The following is a 25,699-nucleotide window of genomic DNA, read 5'->3' as shown; positions in this document are numbered from 1 at the left end:
CAGGCCGAGGATTGGTGGAGGAGATGGACAGGAAGAGTATGGTACAGAGCTCATTGTCTGAAGGACCCTGGGACACTGGGTTAGGAGGAGTCGGGATGCCATGAAGAGGAGGCTTTGTGCTTAGGCTGATGGAATTATGGGATATTGGTTTCCAGATGGAATTCAGGAAGAGAGATAAGGGACATGTTGAGTATGAGGGGCCTGAGAACATCCAGGTGAGATCTCGACATGGACAATGGTGAGAAGTTGGCTGGAAATATGGATCTGGAGTTCTGAAGAGAGGTCAGAGATGAAGATCTCAGATTTCTTGCTTTGCTTGTTTGTCTGTGATCTTACTGGAGTTAGAGCTTGGGAGGGTCATATGTGAGAGTGAGATAACAAAAGCTACTGGGGAAATTTTGATTTTGGGGCGCTTGTTTGGTTTTGTGCAAAGAAGAGGTGTAAATAAATAGTGTTAGACTTGAGTAGACTGCATTAAGAAGGGCGACACCATAACAAGGACTTTTTCTTGTTTGGATGCATTAGAAACCACAAGATACTGAGTTGAGGAAATGGAGGCAAATAGAGTATTCTTTCAATTTTTTTCTAAGAAAACATTTAAAAGATTCAACCAGAGGTTCAGTGGCTTGAGAGGCTGAGGCAGGAAGATCACAAGTTCAGAGTCAGCCTCAGCAACTTAGTGAGGCCCTTAGCAACTTAGTGAGACCTTGACTCAAAATAAAAAATAAAGAGAGCTGAGGATGTGGCTCAATCATTAAGCATTCCTGGGTTCAATTCCTGGTGCATGCACACGCGCGCGCACACACACACACACACACAAAATGCAACTATAATACAATATATAACATTTACTAAATCTTTATTCTAAGCAGTGAGCCTAGTGTTTTGCAGCCATGTTTGAAATTCCATACAGGCTAGTGCAGGCTTTTCTTTTTTCTTTTTTAAAGGTGGTATGGGCAATTGAACCTAGGAACATTTTATTTTTCTTTATTTTTAGACAGGGTCTTGCTAATTTGCTAAGGCTGGCCTCAAACTTGTGATCCCCCTGCCTTCTCAGGCTCCCAAAGCACTGGGGTTACAGGTGTGAGCCACCATGCCCAGCACCAGCATAGATCTTGATTGTCAATACAAACATGCTCATGTGGAGCGGTGACCTTGGAATAGAGTCCTTCATTTCCTTTTTGATACACCTTGAGTTGCTACCTGTTTTCTGAGAACTGGTTTGGAAAGGAAGATCCTGAACATCTTTGGAAGAAGAAAGTGGTCTCTTTGAGTTGGATAAAGAGAGGAAAACTGGGGCATGAATGATGTAATGGCAAAGTTGACATACTTAAGAGACAAAGCAGTTGGTTTTAAAGTCACAGGTAGCTTTTGTCAGTTTTGAAGATTAATTTTCATCTTCATTTTACCAAAAAGAATTACCATTGGTAGTCTGGAGATTGTGTTGTGTTTTTTGCCTCCTGTGTTTTTACAGGAGAAATTGTCAGGCAAATGTAGTAAAAACATAGCATGAAAGCACTCTCAAGAGCAGGGAGAGAGTGGGCCCGCTTTAAGAGAAGAGAGAAATGTTGTGGCCTCTTTGTTTCCTAGGGGTGTGTGGGGGGGTGTATGTGTTTTACTAAGGATTTAACCCGGCACTTAGCCACTGAGTTACATCCCAAGACCATTTTTAAAATTTTATTTTGAGACAGGGCCTTTTGAGTTGCCCAGGTTGGCCTTGAACTTGTGATCTGCTGGCTCAGCCTTCAGAGTCACTGGGGATTACACACTGAGCCACCATGCCCTGCATGTGTCCTATTATTGGAAGTCTTAGGGGAATTTGTAGAAAGTCCCACCCAGGTACCACCTGTCAACTTTTGACTTACAGTAAGATTACATCAGATTTTTAAGTTCTTGCTGTGCTTGTTCTTACCCACACATGCCCAAGCAAAACTCATGGAGGAGGTGGGATTAAAATCATATGCTAAAGATGTAAAGGCAACTCTCAGTCACCTTGGTGTGCACTGACTTGTTCTAATTGGAATTTGTTTTTACAGATTTTTATGGTAGGTGGCTTTGATCAGAGTTATAAAAGTCTCACCTTTAGGGTAGCTTGTGTTCTTATCAGCAGGGAGGAATCTTACAATCAAGAGCCTTGAGAGATATAGCTCTATGGATAACAGGTTGTTTGCCAGGAATGTAACCTATCCTGTTGACTTAGGTCAGAGCAGAGCCAGAATGGCCTTAGGTAAAGAGCTTTTTAAGAGAAAGCATGTGGTGGGTGGCTGTGGTAGGTCCACTCTGTGAATCTTCCCCTGAACTTTATGACCACCCCCATGTCTGTCTGCTTCCTATCACAAGCATCCTGGTGACTGTTCAGCAGTGTCTGGAGGAAGGATGCTCATGAGCCTTGGGGCTTCCTGAACTGAGGAGAAAAAGAAGAAAGGAAGAAGGAGAGGGAGGGAGGGAGGGAGGGAGGGGTAGAAGGTTGATGGGAAGGAGGGAAAGAAGGAAGAAGGAAGGGAGAGGGAAGGAAAGAAGGAGAGTGGGAGAGAGTAGGGAGGAAGGAAAGGAAGGAAATGAAAGAAAGAATATGAAAGCAAACCTTGTTTGGACTTCAGTGCCTCTTGTTTTGTTTCATTTATTTATTTATTTTTAACTTTTCATGGCTGTTGTGACCTGAGGGCTCTTGGTGATCTGTAAACAGACAATTGGTCACCGTCATTGTGGTCCTTCCTCACCTAGACTACCTTCTTCCCATTTGTTGACTTTTCTTCTTTCTGGTAAGAAATTACGCCAAAAGATGTTGAAAATATCATTTCAATATTTTAGGGGGTGTAGAATGTACGTGTGGGGTGTTTTCAGTGCTAGCGAATGTGAGATAATGAAATTCTAGAACCAAGTGTCTAATAGAAGATGTTCTGTTGTGTCAGGGCAGGAGGGCAGTCAAAGACATTCTGGCCAGACTTTTTGTATAGGCTCAGTATTTTCAAATTTTAGGAGGAGCTGTGCCAGTATTTAAAAAAAAAATCATTTTGTAAATAGATTAGGTTTAAAGGTGTAAGAAATAATGATTTATGTTAAGATTACTGAATGCCAGGCACCATGCTAAGTACTTTATATAAATTAACTCACATAATCACTGCAACAGTCTGATGAGGTAAATCCTATCATTCCCCTACTAGATACATGAAGCAAGTGAGAGATATGAGTGACCTGCTGAAAGTGATACTGCTACCTAATACCACAGCTGGGAAGTGCACTCGGTTTATCTGGGTCCCGAGCCTGTGCTCTCATTCCTTATACTGCATTTTCTAGAATTATATCTCTACATAATAATGTCTGGGTGTGTACTCTCGCAAAACTGTAGTTATTGAGGTACGAGAAAGGTGAAAATCCTGCCAGCCTTTCTTGTGGACCACATGACACTGTTATCAGAAGATCATAGCTTCCCAACCTTTCCTAAACTGAGAGGTGGTTTTGCTAATGTGAACAAATTAATAGGTGACGACCATGTTGACTGCCTTATTATAATTATCCTCCTCCTCAGCAACACCATCATCATAGTTAGAATCTTCTCAGGGTTTTTCCTGACAACCCCATAACTGCTATGCTGGGGACGGCAGAGGCTGGCTGTGGAGTGTGGTGTGGACCAGGAAAGTAGGGGTGAGTATCTTGACACTGGCTGTCTGGAGACTCTTGGTGTTACCTTGGCTGCCAAACAGCATAAGGATGACACTGTGGGGTGGTTGAGCCCATGTTTGGCCTTTGTGGACAACAGGAAAGATAGGAAAGGACTTTCTTCTGGCTGGCGATGGTGTGTGCTGGCTTTCTCTGAAGCCGCAAGGGTAAAACTAGGCTCATTCACTAACCAGAGAGCAGCCAATAGATTCTGGACATTTGCCACATGCAAGTGTGGGGTTAATAGCCTTGTTACCACCCGTGTGGACAGAGCCAAATACCCCAAGTGAGGAGGGAGCAGGTGACTGTTCATGTCTCTGTTCTCTCTCTGCCCCAGTGTGCTTAGAAAAAAAGGCCATGTTCTCCTGTGAAGGTCCAATTGTTCTCTCCTGTTTTGCCAAATTTTGATTCTTTGGAGAGAGGTGCTTGCTTTTCTACAATGACACAATTCACCCAGGCTCAATGGCATGTTAGAGATCTTTTTAAAGAGCCATTTGATACACTCTCTTATAACACTTTCTCCAGTTTATGAAAAAACAACAACAAAAACAACAAAAAAACCTTTGCAAATCTGCTGATAAATGAATGTATTCATCTTTTAAATTTTTCATCATTAGCAGTGTTCTCCTGTATTTCCCCCTAAACTTTGTAGAAAATCAAGAAAACATCTTTTTCTATAGCCATCCTCTCTGTTAGGCAGTTAGTGAGCCATGAACCGGTGAGCAGAGAAAGAACAAAGAGGGAAAACTGAAAACCACAGGAAACTTTATCTAACAGACAAGTAGGGATGCCTGGTCTGTGAAAATCTCCCCCACCCATAATTGCATCCCTTTAAGGAAAACCATTGTTTTAAGATCAGGTCACACCCTTCCAAGTTGGTCTAAACACACTCAAAAAGAATGTTTTCTGAGGGCTATTCAAAGGGTTACAAACCAATTAAATGGGAGGCAGGGAACTGAGGCAAGAATTGGGGAGACTCAGTTTCCTTAGCTGCAGTTCTATGAGTACTACACCCTCCTCTCTTGAGGTGGTCTGTGCAATTCCTGTGCTGTCAGTCAAAAGTCAAGAGGCAGACCTGGGTGGGATTCTCTGGAAACTTCCTTGAGACCTCCAATAAAACTGGATGGCAGGAGGGATACCCTGTCCTTCTCTCTGAGAAGGTCCACTTTCCCTTGAGAAGGTCCCTTTTCCATTTTCCTCTCTCTTCAGCAAACTCAGGGCTGCTTACTCTGAGTGACATGTCTGAAAATTTATTGTCATGTTCACAAGAATCGGGGTGAGAAAGGATTGCTGTAGCTGCTTCAGCTTCCTGGCAGGCCTTTGCCCTGTAACATTTCCTACAAGCATTTGTTTTCATTTCTATTTGAAACCCAGATAGGAAGATTAAGTAAGATCAGTGAGTGGTGAGCTACATAAGCTACGCCCTTGACGGTGAGGAACAGTGGAGTTAAAAGAACAACTGACTCTGGTTGCTGCGGGGATGGCACGGGGTGCTCTATGTTCTGAGTATGAATGTTCCTCCTGACAGATTCCTATGTTGAAATCCTAGTTCTGAAGGTGATGGCGTCAGGAGGTAGGGCCTTTGGGAGATGATTAGGTTCAGAGGGTGGAGGCTTCATAAATAGGATTTGTGTCCTTATAGAAAAAAAAAAAATACCCATCCCTCCTGGAACCAGGTGAGGACACAGTGAGAAGGCACCATTTATGAACCAGGAAGTGAACCATCCATCACTAGACAGTGCATCTACCTTGATCTTGGATTTCCAATTCCTGAGAACTCTGAGCAATTCTCTGGTTCTAACCCCCTGGCTGGTGGGTTTTGTTAGAGTAGCCGGAATGAACTAAGACAGCGTGAGAGTTCACACTTCCTCCAGTCCCCCTCTTGCCCACAGCTGCTGCTTCTCCTTTTCCCTCTCTTGCCTGAGGATCCATCACCTTTGGGACTAGGATTTCAACATAGGAATCTGTGAGGAGGAGCATTCATACTCTGAACATAGAGGACCCTGTGCCACCCCCTGCAGCAGCCAGCGTCAGTTGTTCCTTACCCCCTGAGTTAGGAGAGGGTTTCACAGGGCAGTCATCCTGACCCCTGCCTGTACATCAGACTCTCCTGGGAAGCTTCTGAAGGAAGCAGGGGGAGGGCACCCTTCTGGAGCAGTCTGGTGCTGGGTTTTGGCATTAGGTTTGGGTAGTTCTGCAGAGAATTTCAGGCAGGTTGAGAATCACTGTGGTTTGGTGAAGTTTCTCAGAGTGTCAGTGTGGATGACCTGGGTCAGAACCACAGGGTGCCTTTTTAATAATGCACAGATCTGCAGGGGAGGTGGCACAGTTCTGTAATCCCAGCTACTTGGGAGGCTGAGGTAGGAGGAACAAGGTTAGCCTTGGGCACCAGAGTGAGAAAACCTATCTCAAAATTAAAAAAAATAATAATAAAAATAAAAAGGACCAGGATGTAACACACACACACACACACACACACACACACACACACACACGCACTATTCGGATTCTAAAATTTTTATCACACTAAAATACTCCTTGAAGGGGAGGGGAGGGGGATAGGAAGGGCAGCAGAATAAAATAGACATTATTATTGCTGTATGTATATACGTGTCTGTATAACCAATGTGATTCTGCAACCTATACAATCAGAAAAATGAGAAATTATCCCCCTTTGATTCAAATGTATGAAATGTCAAGATCATTGTACTGTCATGTGTAACTAATTAAAAAATAAATAAAATAAAATAAAATACTCCTCGAACCCCCAAACTAAAGGGAAACAAAATTCTAACAAATCTCTTAATGCAAAATGCTTGGGAAGTGTTTCAGATTTTTGCAAATTTTGGAATATTTGCTTATACATAATGAGATATCTTGGCAATAGGACTCAAGTCTACACATGAAATTTATTTCTGTTTTGTATCTACATAGTCTGAAGATAATGCTAGAAAATGTTTTTAATGCACCTGTGTTTTGACTACAACAGTTCAGGAGTGAAATTTTCCACTTGTGGCATCATGTTGCCATCAAAAGTTTCAGATTTTGGAACATTCCAGTTATGGGATTTTTGAATTTAAGGATATTTGTCCTGTAAACACCACTTTTGAATTTATTTCCTTCCTTTGGGGCTGGGGCTCAAACCCAAGGCCTTGACCATTCTGGGCAAGCATTCAACTACTGAGCTACATCTCTAGCCCTTTTTATTTCTGTTTGATTTTAAGACAGGTCTCACTAAATTGCCCAGGCAGGCCTTGAATTTGTGATCTTCCTGCCTCCATCTTCTAAGTAGCTGAGATTATAGGCATGTGCTACCATGCCCAGCTAAAAGCCCTAGATTTCTAATATTCTGGTAACCAGTTGTTTTAGAACAATGAGTGAGTATCCAGTAACTATCCAGTAACTTGAGTATGCAGTAACTGAGAAAGTGGGTATGAAATTATGAGAAATTCCTTCAGGTTATTAATTTAATAGCTAATCTTCATTAAGCACTTTACTGTATGACAGTCATAGAGCTTTCCATTTTGAATCCACTCTTATACCATTTAACGTATGAGAAAACTGTGGCTCAGAGCCATTAAGTAATTAGCCCATAATCACCTGGTAAGTAGCATAGACTGAATCAGAATGCAGATTTTCATTTAAAAATAAAGCCCATGCTCTTAAGCATTACTCACTTCCTGTCACTCTGGAACCAGATATTAGCCACACTTCCCCTCTTCCACTCTTACCTTACCTACTAGCACTCAGAGGAATAAGGGAGTTTGTCAAGGGAAGATATTGCTAACTTGCTTTAGATGATTTTCTTTTACTTCTTTTTTCCATATGTATATAAAGCAGCCAAAGGTTTCTGTTGTTTGCTTTAGAAACCTGGGATTTATGCTGTTTTAATTGCTCTGATTCTTTTATGATATTTAGTCATGACTGTGCCTGAGAAGCTGTGTTCCCTTGTCGTTTGAGGAGCTACAATGTGAAATAAGCAACATATGATCTCCTGTTTTATTGCCCTTGTATAAACATGTTTCTAGGTTAAAAACCTGGGTGTGTGTATTGGTGGGGGTGTAGAATGAGTGAGAGAAAGGCCACCGTCTGGGAGTGCCTCATAGATATAATTGATTTGATCTCCAAACCAGGCCAAATATATAGTCATTGTAACCGTGGGTATTTATAGCATCATTTTTATTCTTTTTAAAATCATATAAATTATTGAAACATAATTTACATACAATAGCATCAAACAATCATAAATGTAATGAATTTTGACAGTTGGGGTCTACATTCATTTTGTAAATAATAGCTTTATTAAATTATAATTCATATACCACACAATTCACCTAAAGTATACAATTCGGTGGAGTTTACTATATACATGGTAGTGCAGCTATCACCATAATCAATTATAGAGCATTGTCATCACACCCAAAAGTACTCTCATAATCATTAGTAGTCTCTCCTCTTTCTGCTCCCAAACTTCTTAGGCAGCCACTAATCTATTTTCTGTCTCTACGGATTTGCCTATTCTCTACATTTTGTACAAACGGAATTATGCATAAAAGCTTTTCTTACTTGGCTTCATTCCCTTGGTTTAAGGTATTTTTTTTTTTTTGAGAGGGGAGTGGTACCAGGGATTGAACTCAGGGGCACTTGACTATTAAGCCACATCCCCAGCCCTATTTTGTATTTTATTTAGAGACAGGGTCTCAGTGAATTGCTTAGTACCTTGCTTTTGTTGAGGCTGGCTTTGAACTTGTGATCTTCCTACCTCAGCCTCCTGAGCCACTGGGACTACAGGCATGCACCACTGTGCCTGGCTAAGGTTTTTTTTTTTTTTTTTTTATGTGGGGTCTCATTAAGTTGTGCAGGCTGGCCTTCAATTTGTAATTTCCCTGCTCCAGCCTTCTGAGTAGCTAGAATTACAGATGTGCCACCATCTGTGGCAGTGCTGGGTATCAGACCCAGGGCATCATGAATGCCAGGCAAGTGCCCTACTACTGAGTCATATTCCTAGCTCTGATAACACTGATTTTTTTGTATGTGTGTATGGCTCTACTGGGGATTGAACTCGGGGGTGCTTTACCACTAAGCTACATCCCCAGAACCCTCCTTTTTTACAGGGCCTCGCTAAGTTGCTTAGGGCTTTGCTAAGTTGCGAGGCTGGTTTTGAACTTGGAATCCTCCTTCCTCAGCCTCCTGAGTCACAGGGATTACAGGAGTGTATCACTATTGCAATATTTTTTTTGTAATAATAGCTTATACAGCTATTTCCTATTATAGAAATTTTTATAGAATTGTAGATATAAACTCAGTATATCTATATCATGAGAACAGAGATACGATTTTACAGAGTTTTAAAATTTTGAAATACAACAATGTAGACACCTTTTCTTTACCAAACTGATATTGATTTATTATTAAGTTTATTTGACTTTAGAAGAAGAATCATAGACAAATATTATTGAATGCTAGTGGATTGCGACAAAAATTGATCCAGTGCCTATAACTTGCAAAGGACAAATGTTGGTGAGACAACGCTCACTCATATGTAGATTAACAAATAGGTTGAATTCATTGGCAATATGTCTTTGACATAGATGGAACTTGTATTATTTTAAAACTTGCTGCTATTTACAATTGTTGTAAAAAGTAGATAATAAGTATGTGGACACCATTGGTGACAGCAGATGTTGTACTTTTTATCCCTTGGTAATTGCAGACTGAAAGTTCTTTTCATTACTGTAACAAACACCTGAGATAATCAGCTTATAAAGAGAAAAGGTTTATTTTGACTCACAGTTTGAGAGGTTTCAGCTAATGATTGGCTGGCCTGCACATCATGGTGGGAGTGGGAGGCAAAGCAAAGCTTCTCTCCTTGTAGCCAAGGTACAAAAGAGAGAGAGAGCGGCACTATCCCCTTCAAAAGAATTCCCCCAAGCCCCACTCCCCACTTCTGCCTAGCCCCCACCGCCTCCCTAAACTGGTGTTTAAGTCTTTAATACATGGTCCTTTGGGGACACTTAAGACCCAAATTATAGCAGCAGGGGTAAGGATGGAGCTCAGTGGTTTAGCACTTGCCTACCATGCCTGAGGCTCTGGGTCCAGTCCTCAGTACTGCAAAATAAATAGATAAGTAAAATTAATAAAAAACAAATTATAGCCAGGTGCAAATCCAGTATGTTCCCCAAAAGGCAATTAGCAAATTCCTAATGAAGGAAGTGCATACAAAAAGGGAGAGGTGAAGATTAGGACTATTACTGGAATCACCTTATTCCATCAGAGGAATAGCAGGTGAGGGGTATCTAAGCAATAGAGGAAACTACAGGAGTAAGGTGAAAATGAGAAATCACTAAATGGTATTTTTAGACCATATATGTCTTAAATTATGAGATGACAACAGATCCGAAGCTTTTAGTCATCTCCATAAACACATGTCTCCTAGTTTAAGTTGATATGCATGGGCACTTTGTATTTCACAGGTATGTATTTCTAAATATTTAACACAAAGAAGAATTTCTTTGGCTCTTGACCTATATGTTGAAATGTCACCAGAGAAAAGACAAAAGAGAGCAAAGGTTTGGGGTTATTATTATTATTATTATTATTATTATTATTTCTTTTGTAGTATTAGGAATTGAACCCAGGAACACTTTACCACTGAGCCATATCCCCTAGTCCCACTGCCCCCCCCCACCTTTTTTTCCTCTCTCTTTGAGACAGCTTCCTGCCAAGTTGCTTAGGACCTCACTAAATTGTTGAGATTAGTTTTGAACTTGAGATCTTCCTGCCTTAGCCTCCCAAGTCGCTGGGGAGGCATGTGCCACCAGGCTGGGCAATAAGAGGAATTTCTGTCTACTTCGATTTGAAAGCCAATAAGAGAGATAATCCTCTTCACTGTCATCTTCTGGAAAATACCAGCTTTCTTCATAATTCTGCTGCTCTGCCTGTGTCAGTGTACATTTTCTGAAGTGCAAAAATTTGAGAATTTCAATGAAAGATGATCCCGTATGCATTTGTCTTTATACAAATTCTTAGTCTCATCAGTTTCTTTGGCTTGATTTTTCCTTTTTTTTTTTTTGTCATACAGGGGATTGAACACAGGGGTGCTCTACTGCTGAGCTACATGCTATATCCTCATCCTTTTTTTTTTTTTTTAATTTTGAAACAGGTTCTCACTAAGTTGGATGTTTGGTTATTTCTATCACATATTATCTAGTTAGTTAGGGTAATAAGATTATACTGAGTCTATATAAAGGGGATTCTGATCAGGAATTTTAAAGTACTAAATAGAAGGACCGAAATTATACTGTTTACTTTTACAATGGAGTAAGTACTAGAGACAGTAAACTTCTGATGGAGGGATATTACTGATTATTTCAAATGATCTCCATGTCTGGAAGTTTGAATTATTTTCCCTTTTAACACAATTGTGTGTTTGTCTACATTTTAGACTCTACAGATTTCTGTACAAATTCTAACATCTTTCAATTTTCAATTACTAAATATGGAAAGTTATTTCGTACAAAGGCCTTTTGCAGGTTATGACATGAGTTTTGCCTAGTGCTCTGAATTTGAAGTGAAGAAATTCACTACAGCCCAGGTAAATGATGGGTGTATCCATGACTCTTGAGGTAGCCAAATGCATCGTCATCTAATTAAGGAAGTGCATGAATGGATGAATGATATTCTACTGTCCTTACCTATTATCTGATGAAACCACAGCCAAGGGAATGGCTTGGCAAAACCTGTAGGCAAACAAGATTCTTGTTGAACCTGACTATAAAACTGGCATGGTGAAGAGTCACTGAAAGAATAGGTTAAAGTAGGAAGGCCTTTTGGAGACATGGAGGTTAGGCCTTCAGTCTCTAAACCCATGGTCATGTAAGCTTTTTAAAGCCAGAGAAGGAAAAATTTTATTTTTTAAAAAACTATCATTTGAAAACAAAACCTAGTGAAAATTAAGCCAAACATAGATAGATATCACCTGTGAATTTAAAAATCCCTCCCTCAAATAGAGCAACATGGTAAGAATTGTGCATTAACTAAGGAAGATTTAATTTAATGATTCATGAATATTTCAATAGTAGAATATATAAATTTTATCATGTTAAAATCTAAAGAGGAAAATTCATATTGTCATCATCCTGTTCACTGCAAATGCATTTAATTAAATGTAATAACCATTCTTTATAATAACACTTAAAAATAGAAAAATATACTTTCTTAACTTAATGAAATAAATCATGAGGTGACACATGCCTGTAATTCCAGCAACTCTGGAGGCTGAGGGAGGAGGATTATAAGTTCATAATCAGCCTCAGCAACTTACCAAGACTGTAAGCAAGTGAGACCCTGTCTCAAAATAAAAAGTAAAAAGGGCTAGGGATGTGGCTCAGTGGTTAAGTGCCCCTGGGTTCAATCCCTGGTACCAAAATTAAAAAAAAAAATCTCAGCTACAGAGGCAGTACCATGGCATTTGAAGGCATTCTCATTAAGGTTAGGAATTAGACTAAAATAATTATTTAACATTATGCTGGATGACTAGTGAAAGCAAAGGAAAAAGAAGGAAATAAGTAGAAATGTTCAAAATAAGCAGTTAAAACTACCACTGTGTAGGTGATTGTAAAACTATATTGCATTATAAATTATATATATAATGAAGAAAATCATCTGAAAATCTACTGCTAAGAGGAGAATCTAGTAAGATAATGAAATACAGAATTAGCATATAGATACTGGTAGCTTTCATCCATATTAAAAAAAGGCAAATTAAACAACCGGACCCAATTACAATATTAGCAAAAAGAATAAGATATGTAAGGATACAGTAAGTAGAAGTGTTGAAGGAAATTTTAAACACTAAGAACACAAAAGGAGACTTGAATAAATGCAAAACACATCATGTTGTTAGAAAGATTCAACATCATAAAAGAATCGATTCTCCTAGTCTATATGTGTATGTGTCTCTGTGTGTGTTTGTGGTGCTGGAAACAGGCTGATTCTGAAGATCATATAGAAAAGTAAGCCAGCAAGTTAAAAAAACTCATGCCACCAACTAGGGAACCTGAGGGTGGAGGATTGGAAGTTCAAGGCCTGCCAAAGCAATTTAGAGATACCCTGTCTAAAGGTCTGGGTATATAGCTCAGTGGTGGAGCACCCCTGGGTTCAATCTCCAATTATTGCAATAAATTTATTAATTAGGTTGATTGATTTGATTAATTAATTAAAAAGAAAGTAAACAAGAACAACTAGAAAATATTGAAAAGAATTACAATGATGGAGAGGGAAGGAACTTCACCTACTAAAGACTGAAATACATTTTAAAAACATTTTTTACAACTTCAAAGGAACCCTCCCTTTGACACAGCAATTCCTCTTGAGTTCTGTCTGACAGATATGCACATGCAAAAAGAGATGTGTGCATATGTAAGACTAGTCGCTGCAGCATTGCTTTACAAGATCAGCCACAGGGGACTCATTAAACAAATTAAGAGAAAGCCCTGTACTGGAATACAGTGTAACAGCAAGAATGAGGAAGATAGTGAGCATTAATATGAAAGGTCTTCAAGATATGATGCCAGTGTGTACAAGACGCCTTGTAAAACATAGAGAAAATCTAAATTTGAGTCTGCTTGTGTGTGCATAAAGAAACTGTAGCTATAAAAGACAAGCTCTTGTTACCTGTGGAGATGGGGATTAGATGGCAAATAGGTTGATGGGTGCTATATACCTTTTGTCCCTTTTTTTTCAGTTTTGAACCACACAAGTGTTTTGCCTGTTTACTATGTAAGTAAAGGAACAAATAAACATATGGCCGTATAGTGAGATACCATGTGCTGATTTAAGCAACAACAAAGGAGTAAGGATGCTTTCTGGGTGTTTGAGGAAAAAAATCTCCAAGGATATTAAGTACATGAAAAAAGGTGCAGAATATGATGTACAATATGATTATTTTTTTATGTTTGTTTTGTTTCAAAAAAGAGGGAAATCTAAGCGCACCTGCTTGGTTTTGCTTGTATATGTGAAAGGATACTCAAGTTGCCAAATGTTGTGATGTGCTGCCAGCACCCGCCAGCCCCTGGCAGGAATGAAAGATTCCTTGCCCCAGCTGCTGGGACTGCTCTTGGCAGATGGCCATCAGCTGATTGTCCCCCTGGGGTCAAAACATTATCACTTCTTCCTGGGTTGACCTGTATCCAGTGAATGATCAGCACTGGGTATGAGGTCCTGAGGGCGACCCTGAAGTGTCATCCCAACTTTAGAACCCCCTCCTTTTAACTGTTTTGTGGTTTGTCTGCTCTCTCTGCTGTGTTCCCTTCTGTAAGTGCAGACACAGTGACACTCCTGATAAATTATTTTCTTGCTAAGAGTCTGCTTCCAGGGCAGTCCACGAAACTCAAATCATGGGTTCCCTGCCATTGGGAGCGGATGAAAACTTGGTGAAAAGGGACAAGGTTGGAAAAGCAACATTTCATTTCACTCTGTGCCCTTTTTTTTTTTTTCGAACCCAGGGATGCTCTATCACTAGTTATATCTCCAGTCCTTTTTAATTTTTAATTTTATTTTGAAAAAGAATCTTGCTAAATTGCCCAGGCTGGCCTCGAAATTGTGATGCTCCTGCCCCAGCCTCCTGAGTGACTGGCATTGCAGGTGTGTGCCACACTGTGCCCTGCCACTCTTTGCCTTTTCATAATTTTTTTTTGTACTAGTGGATCCAAGATTTCATAAGTGAAAATTTAAAAACTAACTTGATATGTCAGTAGTATTTTGTGCCTGTTCATGTATATTTAGGGAATCTTTTTATTTCTTAATTTAGAAAGAGATATTTTAATCTAAAAATACTGTGCTACCACAATCTAAGTTTAATTTGCCTTCCTTTTCTGCTTTTTTCCTTTTAGGACCTTCAGAAAGCACCAATATCATCTTACAATGGAATTTAAAAAATCACCTGATGGTGGATGGGGCTGGGTAATCGTGCTGGTCTCCTTCTTCACTCAGTTTTTGTGTTACGGATCCCCGTTAGCTGTTGGAGTCTTATATATAGAATGGTTGGATGTCTTTGGTGAAGGAAAAGGAAAAACAGCCTGGGTGGGATCCCTGGCCAGTGGAGTTGGCTTGCTTGCAAGTAAGTGGAGAAATGTATGCCCCTCCTTACTGTTTCATCCTTAATTACATTTGCTGCATTGTGCATTGTTAACTTTGTGCAAGGCATAGAAAGGGCTTTCTTTTTTTTTTTCTCTCTCTCTCTCTCTCTCTTTTTTTTTTTTTTAAATATAATATGGACTGGGGTGTAGCTCAGTGGTAGAGTATTGCTTAGCATGCACAAGGCTATGGGTTTGATTCCAAGCACTGAAAATAAAATGTCTAACATATTTTCCTGATGTGTCCTCTTTTGCCCCTTCTTCTAATACATCAATATGAAAACACAGGAATTCCATAAAATAATCGATTATTCATGAATGAATGAATGAATTCCTCTACTGTTCTCCCTAAAGAGGACAGAAATCTTAGTGTGCCAGGCAGTACACTAGATCTAGAAATGAAAAAATGAACTGCAAACCCAGGGTTCCTGTCATTAAGAAGCTCATAGTCTGAGGCTGAGGAGGTAACTCAGTAAATGTGGCTCAGTGGGGGCATGTTTTCTGCTTGTCTGAGGCCCAGGGTTGGATCCCTAGCACCAAGCAGGGAAAAAAATGAAGCTCACTTTTCCATGAGGGGACTTATATACTTTCTTGAGTACAAATGAATCAGTGATGAAGGGAGTGTGCTAAGTATATTCAAGATGTGTTGGTGACCAAAGGACCAAAAGATGCGCAGGAGATGTCTAAGTCATTTCCGCATGACTCTTGATTGCTCTTCTGGTGTGCCATCCTGATCAGATCAAATGTCCTATATTCATGACAGCTTCATAAGAAAAATGTGACACAGCAAATTGTAGTCTTGTCTTACAATGATGATGTTATTAAGGATTTTAATCCGGGTTCTGTAAAAGGTAAATGTGTGGTAGTTTGTGTGTCTTTGAAAGGAAGATTTTGAATAAATGGTTGCATATTATATAATACTGATTTCTGTCATCTTTATGCACCAGAGGATTTTTAATTTTGTTTTGCCATCATAATCTTACTTCAATTTCTGACATCATTCTTTGAACTCTGCAGTAATATTCAGTGATCTTCGCTGTAATTTACTTAGAACTACTTAAGCATAAATTTGCTAAGACAGTGACTTAGATAGGGTCAATAGCCCTGGAATCTCTTCCTGTGTGTCATGAATTTGACATGATTTGCTGAGCAAATCACATTCTTTCTTCTTGTGAGGAAAATAAGAACATTGAGTTGGTTATTTATTAGATGTTTTTGAGTTCTAAAATGCTTATAACAAAGTGCATTAGCTGTTCCTTCTTTTAAATATGTGTGTCTCTTGGATGTTAAAGGGACTCCCGGGCGGGAGGTGGAGGTGCAGCCAGGAAGCAAGTGCTTCCAATTGTTGTGTTACCTTTACAAATTAAAAACAAGACTTGAAAAATAATGTTAATGATCTGGCTGTGACAGGTAAGATAACTAAGCATAATTAAACAAATGAAAATAATATTGGCATTTTGAGCACAAAAGAAACAGGAAAAGTTTACCCAAGTTTTATCTGAAAGAGATTTTCAAAATAGGGACTGCTTATAAAGTTGTCAAAGTACAAGTGGATGGTAATTGATATGCTAATAAAGGGATTTGACAGTACTGATTTCTAGAAAACAACCTAGAGTGGAAAGGAAGAAATTTTTAAAAGTCTTCTAATTTGTCACTGTTATGATTTGTACATGAGGTGTCTCCCAAACGCTCACTTAAGACAAACAGAAATGTTCAAAGGTGAAATAATTAGATTATGAGAGCTGTGACCTAATTAGCAAATTAAGCCATTTGGTGGATTAATAACTTGAAAGGTCTACTGTACTGGTAGTCATTGTAGGCAGGTGGGGCATGGCTGAAGGTGGTGGGTCACTAGGGGTGTGCCTTTAGGGATTATATTTTGTCTCTGGCTCCTTGCATATGTCTGTCTCTCTCTGTCTCTGTCTCTCTCTCTCTCTCCCCGCCTTACCCCACCGCCTTCCTGGCTACCATGTGTGAAATCACCATACCCTTCTGCCATGATGTTCTGCCTTACCTCTGGCACACAGGGGTGGAGATGGCCAACCATGGAGTGAGACTTCTAAAACCTTGAACCAAAATAAACTTCTTCCTCTAGTTGTTCCTGTCAAGTATTTTAGTCACAGTGACAAAAGCACAGTCACCATTTCCATTAAGAAATATTTAAGTTAAACAGAAATGTAACTATCCACCTTCCAGCAAGGGTCCAAGGATAATTTTAAAATGGCATCTTCCTTAGTACCTATTTGGAGAATGAGACTTCTTTTCATGAAGTCTGTCCAGGTAAGAGAAGGCTGAGGTCTCTTTGAGGTGAGGCCAATTTTCCCTTGAAAATTGAAGTGAAGCTATATACTTACTCCACATTCCTAGTGGATCTTCAGTTTTCTCCAGGGCCAGGGGCAGCCATCTTTACTTTTAAGCAAGAGAGTACATAATTTGTAGACCCTGATACAAAATGAAAATAGAGGATCCTTGTTTAAAAACTTATTAATAATTTAAAGACAATTACTGCAGAGCATTAAATAAAATGTGGGGACCTTCTAAGAGCTGAGCCTTGTGCAGCTAATTAGATTACAAGTCCAAGAGGCCAACCTGGCTTGTAGGGGCTGGAGTGATGAAGAACCTAACCAAGATTTAGGGAGAGAACAAGTACTTGGAGAAGCTTAGTCAGAGGCTAACTCAAGTCCTGGCTCTGCTACTATATAGCTGAGGAATCTTGTGCAAAGCCCTTTATTTCTCTAGACCTGATGTCATCAGTTTGATGAAGAGGCACTTGGATCTGCCAATCAAAGCTTTTGAAGATGAGCATAGAAAAAGGAGAGCAGAGAGTTCAAGATGAGGAAGCAATGAAAAACAAGACAGCTAAAAAGCTAACACTTATGGGACTGCGTGTGTGTCCTTCCGACATTGTGTCCAGCTATGAGCATAGTTCAAGCCACTGAAAATATGTGATGTTTTTCCCGTGCTTCTTTGTAGCATAAATTAAGAGACAAATCTTGAAAGCTGAGGTTGTACTGTATAAGCCAGCAGTGTCTAGCAGTATGTAAGCCACACTGAAAACCTGCTTTTTTGACAACTTTGTTCTAGATAAATAAGATCAATATTACTTTGGAGGTGGGATAGGCATGTTTTATCTTGGCAATCCAAATGGTTACTAGTGGTTATTAACCAGAGAGATAATTAGAATCATTTATAGAAAAATTTCAGCATATGATTGCTTATATTTTGCCCTTTAGTCATTCTAATTCAGCTGTGATGGGCCCAGGTATATTAATGTGCGTTCCTGTGTGTGTGTGTGTGTGTGTGTGTGTGTGTGTGTGTCTGCTCACGTGCGCTTATGTGTGTGAGCATGTGCATGTGCAGGCACGCAGGGGATCAGATCAGAACCTCACATGAGCTAAGCAGACCTTCCACCGCTAAACTACAAGCCCAGTCCCATGATTTTTTTCCCTGAAGTTTCAAAAGTGGTTTTTATTTGGGAACTATACTGGCTGAAATCTTTTCTATTTATATTTTGGTTTTGTACTTTTTTGATAACTCTCAAGTTTCTTTGTGGGTGTGACATTGTTCATGCCATGTAAGTTATGAAAAATAAATTATATTTCCAGTGACCCTGGTTCTGGTAGTATTATAGTGAAAAAAATGCATAGATTCAGGGATATGTATGAAAAAAATACATAAATTCAGCGTTATGTATTGAGTTTGTCTAAAAAGCATAGTTCCTACCCATCAGTGGATGGAGGGGAAGTGGGGATGGGAATAGGGTATGGTCCTGGGAATCTTCATTTTAACTAACCCCTCCATTGATTCTGATGCAGGTAGGCTATGCAATCTCTGAGACACATTGGTTATTTTCTTTATTCAGTTTTGTCCAGAGAAGGCCTAGAAGACGTGATGCTTGATCAATTCTGTGATCTGACCTCTAGAACTTTATGATAGCAGAAAAAGGGCATTTGCCAAGAAACATACAAATTCTGCTTTTCGTGTACTTAATTTTCCATTAAATTCTCCAACTATTCATTGAGTGCTTGGTTTCTACCATTCACTTTTACTTGTTTTATCTCTGTCGATCTTCATCACAGTGCAGTGAAGTGGGTGGTGTTGTCCTCAAGGCTTTAGGGACAATGCTCAAGATGTACATTCTCTAATGGGAAGAGTAGTACCTGAGATCAGGCTTTTCTAACCTGGCAGAACTGTTCACATTTAAATTGAAGATAATAAAACTACCAACCATATAGGATTATTGTGTAGAATAACTGAGATAATGCTTGACCTATGGTAAGTGCTTGATAATGTTAGGTGTTAGAGAAGAAATCGCTCACAAGTAAAATTACTCACCCAAGTAGTTCCAACAAAACTGTAGAACCTGAAAAAGAAAGGGATCCTTCAGAATGAAAGACAAAGACACTTCTTGGAAGAAAGGGTTAGCAAAGAGTGCCAGAACTTTCCTGGGGTTGCAGTTAAACATCTGGAATTTAAAAACCCATCCCTTATCTCTGACAAAGCTGACAAAGCCAGATTTGGACAGTCGCTCACTCTTCATATTAGAACTAGGAAGAGACAGGCATGCAATTCTAAACTTTCCTCTCTCCATAACCTTAATTTAAAAATTTTTTTTTTTAGTTATAGATGGACACAATACCTTTATTTTATTTTTATGTGGTGCTGAGGATCCATAACCTTAATTCCTAATAGCTCTTCTTTGAAACTTGAATTGAGGAGAAAATACTTTTTTGCCTGAATTACTATTATTAATTCTGGTACTGGGGATCTAACCCAGAGGTGCTCTACTGTTGAGCTACCTGTCCCCTGCCCTTTTTCAGACAGGGTTTCTCTAATTATTTTGAGACGGGCTGATCTTGATCTTGTGATCCTCCTGCTTCAGGGTCTCAAGTACCTGGGATTACAGGTTTGAACCACTGTACCCAGCATGTGACCTGAATTATTTGTTTATCCAGATGATCCTTGGGATTGTCACTGGAGGTGGTATGAGTAGGTCCTGGAGAAGGGAACTTCAATTCAGGACAATGGGGTCCTTGACATACAAGACAGAAAAGAATTTCAGCACTTGTCAGATGTTGAGGCACAGGGATTTATTTAGGAAAACAAGCAGTATACAGTCAAGGGAGAATATGGGCCATCTCTAGAGTAAAGGGTGGGGCATGGGGAGGTATGTGGGGCTGACATCAGTCTGGTGATCACAAGATGTTTTATGGTGGTCTGGCAATTCTCAGGATCCTTGTATTGATGTATTTTCCATTATCTCATCAATGGAGAATGTTAAGAAAGGAACTGTAACAAGGACTTAGATGCTTCACTTTTACCTGCAAATGTTTGATGGGTGGCTAAAAACAGAATCAAAGACTTGGCATCTCTGCCTCCACTGCATTACTTCTAGTTACCTTGGCTTCCAGGAATAGTGCTGATCCAATAAAAATCTGGCGACGAGTCGAAGCTGACTCCCAGGCACTAGCAACTTTTATGATTTTATCTGGCACAAGGCCCGGCCTCACCAATCCTGAGACAGTTGGGGACAGACAACACCAGATCAAGACCAGCTGCTTCTACAGAAGAGCCCCCACAACCCTTGCCCTCATTCCTCTTTCTATAGAACCTCAAAGTCATTTTCAACTCCTTGAAGACAGAATTGAGAGCATGATTATCCTTGTCTTCCCAGAGTAGATGTTCTGACTAATGTTTCTTTCATGCTTGTCACTGATACCTTTTCTGTTTGTATTTTTGGGGGGTGAATACCCAGACCTGACTTATTGGATCTCCAGAGTCAAATCTCTAGCCAAGGACTCTGGTTAAAACAAACAAACAAACAAACAAAAAGCTATCCAACAAACACATATGTTAGTGCACTAATTAACAGTTTACAGGTCAATTTTTATAAATCAATGGATTTCTAGTAACTTTAAGGTTGTGGGTAAAGATTTGTAGATTTTCCTGAAACTTGAGAGAGACAGATCTGGGAGATAACTGGCTCAGGAAGGAAAGATAGGAGGAACTTTAGCACAAGACTTTCAGAACTTTTGTCTTCTTTTTACCTATCTTTTAAAAATTTCTTCTGTCCTACCCTAGGGTGAGTAAATATGGGCATAGAGGGTCTTCATTTCCTGGCTTGTACATTGCAAATGAGCTCTTCATCATGGCACACATTCATAAGGTCTCATCTGTGCTAGTGGTGCCAAGATATCAGACACCAATCATGCTTATAAGGAGTAATCTCAGGGAAGAGACATAAAAAAAATAACGAATAATTTGAAACTTCACGAATACTAAGGAAATAGCAAGGTTGAGAAAATCTCTAGGATTTGTTGACTGAGAATGAAATCAACCTAGTCAAGACCAAAAAAATTACATTTATTTGGGGCTAATTAGGATCACAACTCAGGAAAACAGATTCAAGCATCTTGAAAATGTGTTCTGACAACAAAATGATAGCTTTAAACTACAAGAGGTTTGGGAATGACATCATTTATTAATCTGGAATTAGGATTGGTGCTGTTGGAAGTTAAACTGTTTCATGAGAAAGGGATTGGGCATGGTCTCAGTATCTAGGTAGTGTGGGGAAAGGGGTTCCTTGTACACATGCGACAAACTTGGTCAACTTGCATCCAGGAGTGGGTGTGTCTGCAGCCCAGTTCAAAGGTTCAGCTCTGGATGTGTCTGAGGTCTGCTGAACTATGGCCTCCTAACTCTAAAGTGCTCTAAATCCCTGAAACTCCTTTTTGATTTTGTTACTGGGATAAGTCTGGGCTGCCCACCACTAGAAGGCCAATGTTCCAAAGATGAGTTGGTAGGAAGGAATGAGGTCTATTCAAGGACTGAAAGGTGGAGGGGTATAAAGGTGCATGTTGGGAGTTTCAGGGTAACAAAGTGTTTTATAGGGAAGGAGGGAAGGAGACAGGCAGGAAGGTTGTGTGCTGAGCAGAATCATCTGGGCATTTCTCCTTTCTCTTCTCCTGGAATAGAACCCTATGGACGTCAGCCAGCTAGGGCTAGCTCATGTAATTCTTTTTAGTCAGAAGTAAAGACTAAGGAGGGGCATTGCAAAAGTCATCAGATGTTTTGGGTTCTGTAAATCTAAAGAAAGATTTAGCAGGTAGTATCCTAACTATTTAGGTGGAGCTTCTCTTTAAAATTTAGACTACCAAAGAGAAAGGAGGGACCCCAAAAGGAATAGAGAGAAGTCAGGTGAAGAGAGGGGGAAATGAAAGTGACTATTAAGAACAAGTTTCCAAAAGAGCCACTCTGCTACAGTTTTTCTACATCCTTTTTGAAGCCACACTCATTCCCACATTAGTCACAGTTTAACCTGTCCAATTTAACCATCTCAGTCTTTGAAGTGAGCCAGAGAGGAGGATGCACTGTTTTACAGGTGGACAGGTATGGAGAGGGCTCTCTGTGCAGGTTTTTGTATGCAAAGGTCTGGAGTTTACACACAGGTGACAGCTCTTGGTAGAGGAAATTTGGCTGTAGAAGAAGGATTGTGTGGGGATGTGGGGAGGAGAAATGATGATCAGTCTTCTGTGTCACCTTGGTTAGGCCACATTCTCTGGTTATTTAAGTATTAATCTAAGTATCATTGTGAAGGAATTTTGCAGATATGAATAATGTCTATAAATGGTGCAGTTTAAAAAGGGAGATTTTCCTAGCTAATCCTGGTGGACTTGATTCAGTCCATCGAAGGCATTAGGAGCAGGAATGAACTTTCCCAGAAATTCTACCTGAGGGCTGCCGCTTCAGACTTTGCCTGAGAGTTCCAACTTGCCCTTCCTGTGACCTGCCCTGTGGATTCTGTACTTTCCTGTCCTGGCAAGGGCCACCTGACCATTCACCTAAACCAATTACTTGTCATAAATCTCTTCATATTTATTCCCTACTGATTTTGCTCCTCTGGGTGAAACCTGAAATACGGAAGGAATAGAAGTAGCCAAACTGGAGGACTGTCATGACCTTGCAGTTTTTTGTTTTTTTTTTTTAATGATGCATTAAAGCATCTTTTGGCTACTTGTCATCTTCAAATCCCAGAAGGGTGGAGCCACTTCTTAGTCAACCTAGTTGCTGAAACAGCAGGGAAATCTTCTGTTCTGTAGTTTTGTACTCAAAGCAGATTTCACAGTTTCCTCCCCTATTTTTTTGTCCTTCCAGCTTTCCAGCTCCTAATATGAGTCAGTAAATTTATCCCCAGGTACATAGAGTGAACCAACACAGAAAATCCCATTTGCTGAAAGAGTTCTGACTGCCAGCAGAGCCAGGTTTTAGCATTAGCCCCCTACACTGATAATTCCTTCAAGGAGGACTGAATTCCTGCCACCCACAGGATTCTGTTGCCTTGGCCAATTTCCAGTGTAATCTGCAGTTCCAGAATTGGAGTGACTGGGTTTTGGTACCCTTTCCACCATTCTATATGAACATCATCAAACCAGCCAACCCACGAGGTAGTCAGTACAAATGAGATCAAGGGTTTCAGAGGGATTCAGCTCTTTTGTGCTTTTTTTTTTTTTTTTTTTTTTTTCCTTTCTCGGGAGATGCATTTGAGATTTACAATCTCAGCTGAGCCAGGAGTGAGGAACTGTCAGTTCAGGGCAGCCAGTGCTGTGAGCTCCCTGCAATTTAGGTGGAGGGGAGGGATCTGATGAGCCTAACTGATCCCCTCTGACAGGAAATCCTTGCTGTGAGGCAGGTTGACTACCAGTTTGTATTGTATTTCTTACTGTACCAGAGGCTAGTTAACAGCTTCAAAATAGCAGACCTGGCCATCCTTCTATTCTGAAGTCTCTCTGAAACTTTTGAGAGTAGGGGCAAAGTGTAAGGAGGTTGAGTTTATTTCCCAAAGGAAATAATTTCTTTCTCAAAGCTACCTTATAATAATTACAAACTGTTTCTGTTTCTTTCATATAGAATGCGTTTTCATCCTTTTTATGATATAACCATATTTCATGGCCCGGTTTACATTACAATTACTAAGTCCAGGATTATCTCTCTCTTATGAAATCTCAAAATGTATGGTTTGAAGCTTTGTTTTGGTGCTTTCTGCCTGTGGCCTTGGGCTTTGATTTAACTCTTGATGTGTGTGTGCTTTGCTTTCTAGTCTGGATCCTGGATTGTGTGTGGTTTTTCTGTGTTGTCTTCTAACATTGTATGAGATTCTAGTGTTCTGTCCAATGCAGTGGACACTTGTGGTTGGGCTGCTGGGCATTTGAAATTTGGTTTATTTGATGGCTGTAGGCATAAAAATACACAATGACTTTCAAACACTTAGTATAAACTGGGTGTGGTGGCACATGCCTATAATACCATAGCTACTCTGGAGGCTGAGGCAGGAGATTGAAAAATCAAAGCCAGCCTTGGCATCTTGGAGATATCCTGTCTCAAAGCAAAAAATAAAAGTGACTTTGATGTAGCTCAGTGGTAGAGCAGTACTGGGTTCAATCCCCAGTACTGGGGGAAGGGGGTTACATATCTCATTAATGATTCTTTTTTTATTTTTATTTTGAGATAGGGTCTCACTAAGTTGCCCAGGTTGTCTTTGAACTTGAGATCCTTCTACCTGCCTAATTAATGATATTCAAATGATATTTTGGGTATATTAGGTTAGATAAAATGTATTATTCAAAATAAATTTAACTCTTTTCATTTTTAAAAATTGCTGTTAGAAAGTTTAAAATCCCAAATGTGGCTCACGTGTGTGACTCTTTGTATTTCTGTTATACAGCACTGCTCTAGTGGATGCTTGGTAAATAATGAAGGAATGACAATGGTCTGTTATTCGTTTTCTCTTTGATTAACTCATAGACCTAAATATAATGCTATTACCTGTTTTAAAAAGTTAAGTAATTCTTCCTTCCCACTAACTTTCTTTTTCTTTCTTTTTTTGCTGCGCTGGGTATTGAACCCAGAGACCTTTGAACTTGCTAGGCAAGTATTCCACCTCCACATAAACTCTGACAGCAAAAGTCAAACTCTGTTGCATCTTCCCAAGTTCTCTGAAGGGCTAAAGGAAGAAAAGCTCTCTCTTACTTTCTTACTTGTTTAGAAACAATTTATTCTTTTCATTTTCCTGGTTCACCTATGATCATAACAAAGTACCGCTTCAGTTAGACTTTTCTTTTTCCTTTCCTTCATTGGCTGACAATTATATCAATGCATCTGACTTGCAGATGATTAGTAAAGAAGCATTTTCTATATTTTATTTTGTTCTATATTTAAGAAGTCACAATGCTCAAAATCTCATCTCTCTTTTATTTCTTTGCTCCTCACTTCGATTGGGTTATTTGTTCTCCCCAATGCACACATTTTTACCTTTTTGAGGGCATGTATCAGCATTGTGCCAAAAAAGTGGTGCCCAGGTACCATGAAGGAAGGTAGAATATATTTTACAAGATACTGTCTCATATGGACTAGAAAGGATGGAGCCATTCACCCCCCACTGCCCCGTGCTTCCATCTGCCTTCCTTAGATCATTCCTCTGTGCTGCCAGCTCTGTCAGCTAACAGTTCAGCCAACCAGACAAGAGGGATCTCCAAAACCCAGGTAATAATAATAGTAGTGGCTTCCAAAGACCAATTCCAACACGACTAATAATGGCTCTTACACTGACACGCACCTTAAATTCCAGAAAAATTTTCTGGAAAAAAAGAGAAAAGGCAAAAGAATGTAGTCATAGGCTGTGTGTGTATATGTGTAAGATTTTATTTTTCTATTGTCTTGCATTTCATTCTGATATGACATTCTTCTTATGTTTCCTTATTAAAAGATTTCTCCTTTTCTAGGAAAGTGGTGGTGATAATGGATGGTCATCGAATTAGTTAATTAGTTAATTAATTTTTGATACCAGGAATTTAACCCAAGGCACTTAACCACTGAGCAACATCCCCAGTGTCCCCTTCCCCCCCATC

General features: G+C 39.7%; 1 protein-coding gene across 2 annotated transcripts in view; it reads left to right on the top strand.

Annotated features, from left to right (window-relative positions):
* Window positions 1–25,699, top strand: part of Slc16a9 (solute carrier family 16 member 9) — a 59,594-nt gene that overhangs the window by 6,820 nt on the left and 27,075 nt on the right. Inside the window, exon 2 of one of the 2 annotated variants that reach the window (XM_076834422.1) lies at window positions 14,553–14,779. The exons of the other annotated variant lie outside the window; for it this stretch is intronic. Within the exon in view, the coding sequence (XP_076690537.1) occupies window positions 14,584–14,779 (196 nt within the window). The 5' untranslated portion in view covers window positions 14,553–14,583. The remainder of the gene's footprint in view (window positions 1–14,552; window positions 14,780–25,699) is intronic. 2 annotated transcript variants of the gene reach the window in all.

Source organism: Callospermophilus lateralis, chromosome 15, assembly GCF_048772815.1.
Source record: "Callospermophilus lateralis isolate mCalLat2 chromosome 15, mCalLat2.hap1, whole genome shotgun sequence".
In the NCBI taxonomy this organism is placed as follows: Eukaryota; Metazoa; Chordata; class Mammalia; order Rodentia; family Sciuridae; genus Callospermophilus; species Callospermophilus lateralis.
Note: the sequence above shows the minus strand (reverse complement) of the source record. Positions and strands in the feature narration are given on the sequence as shown.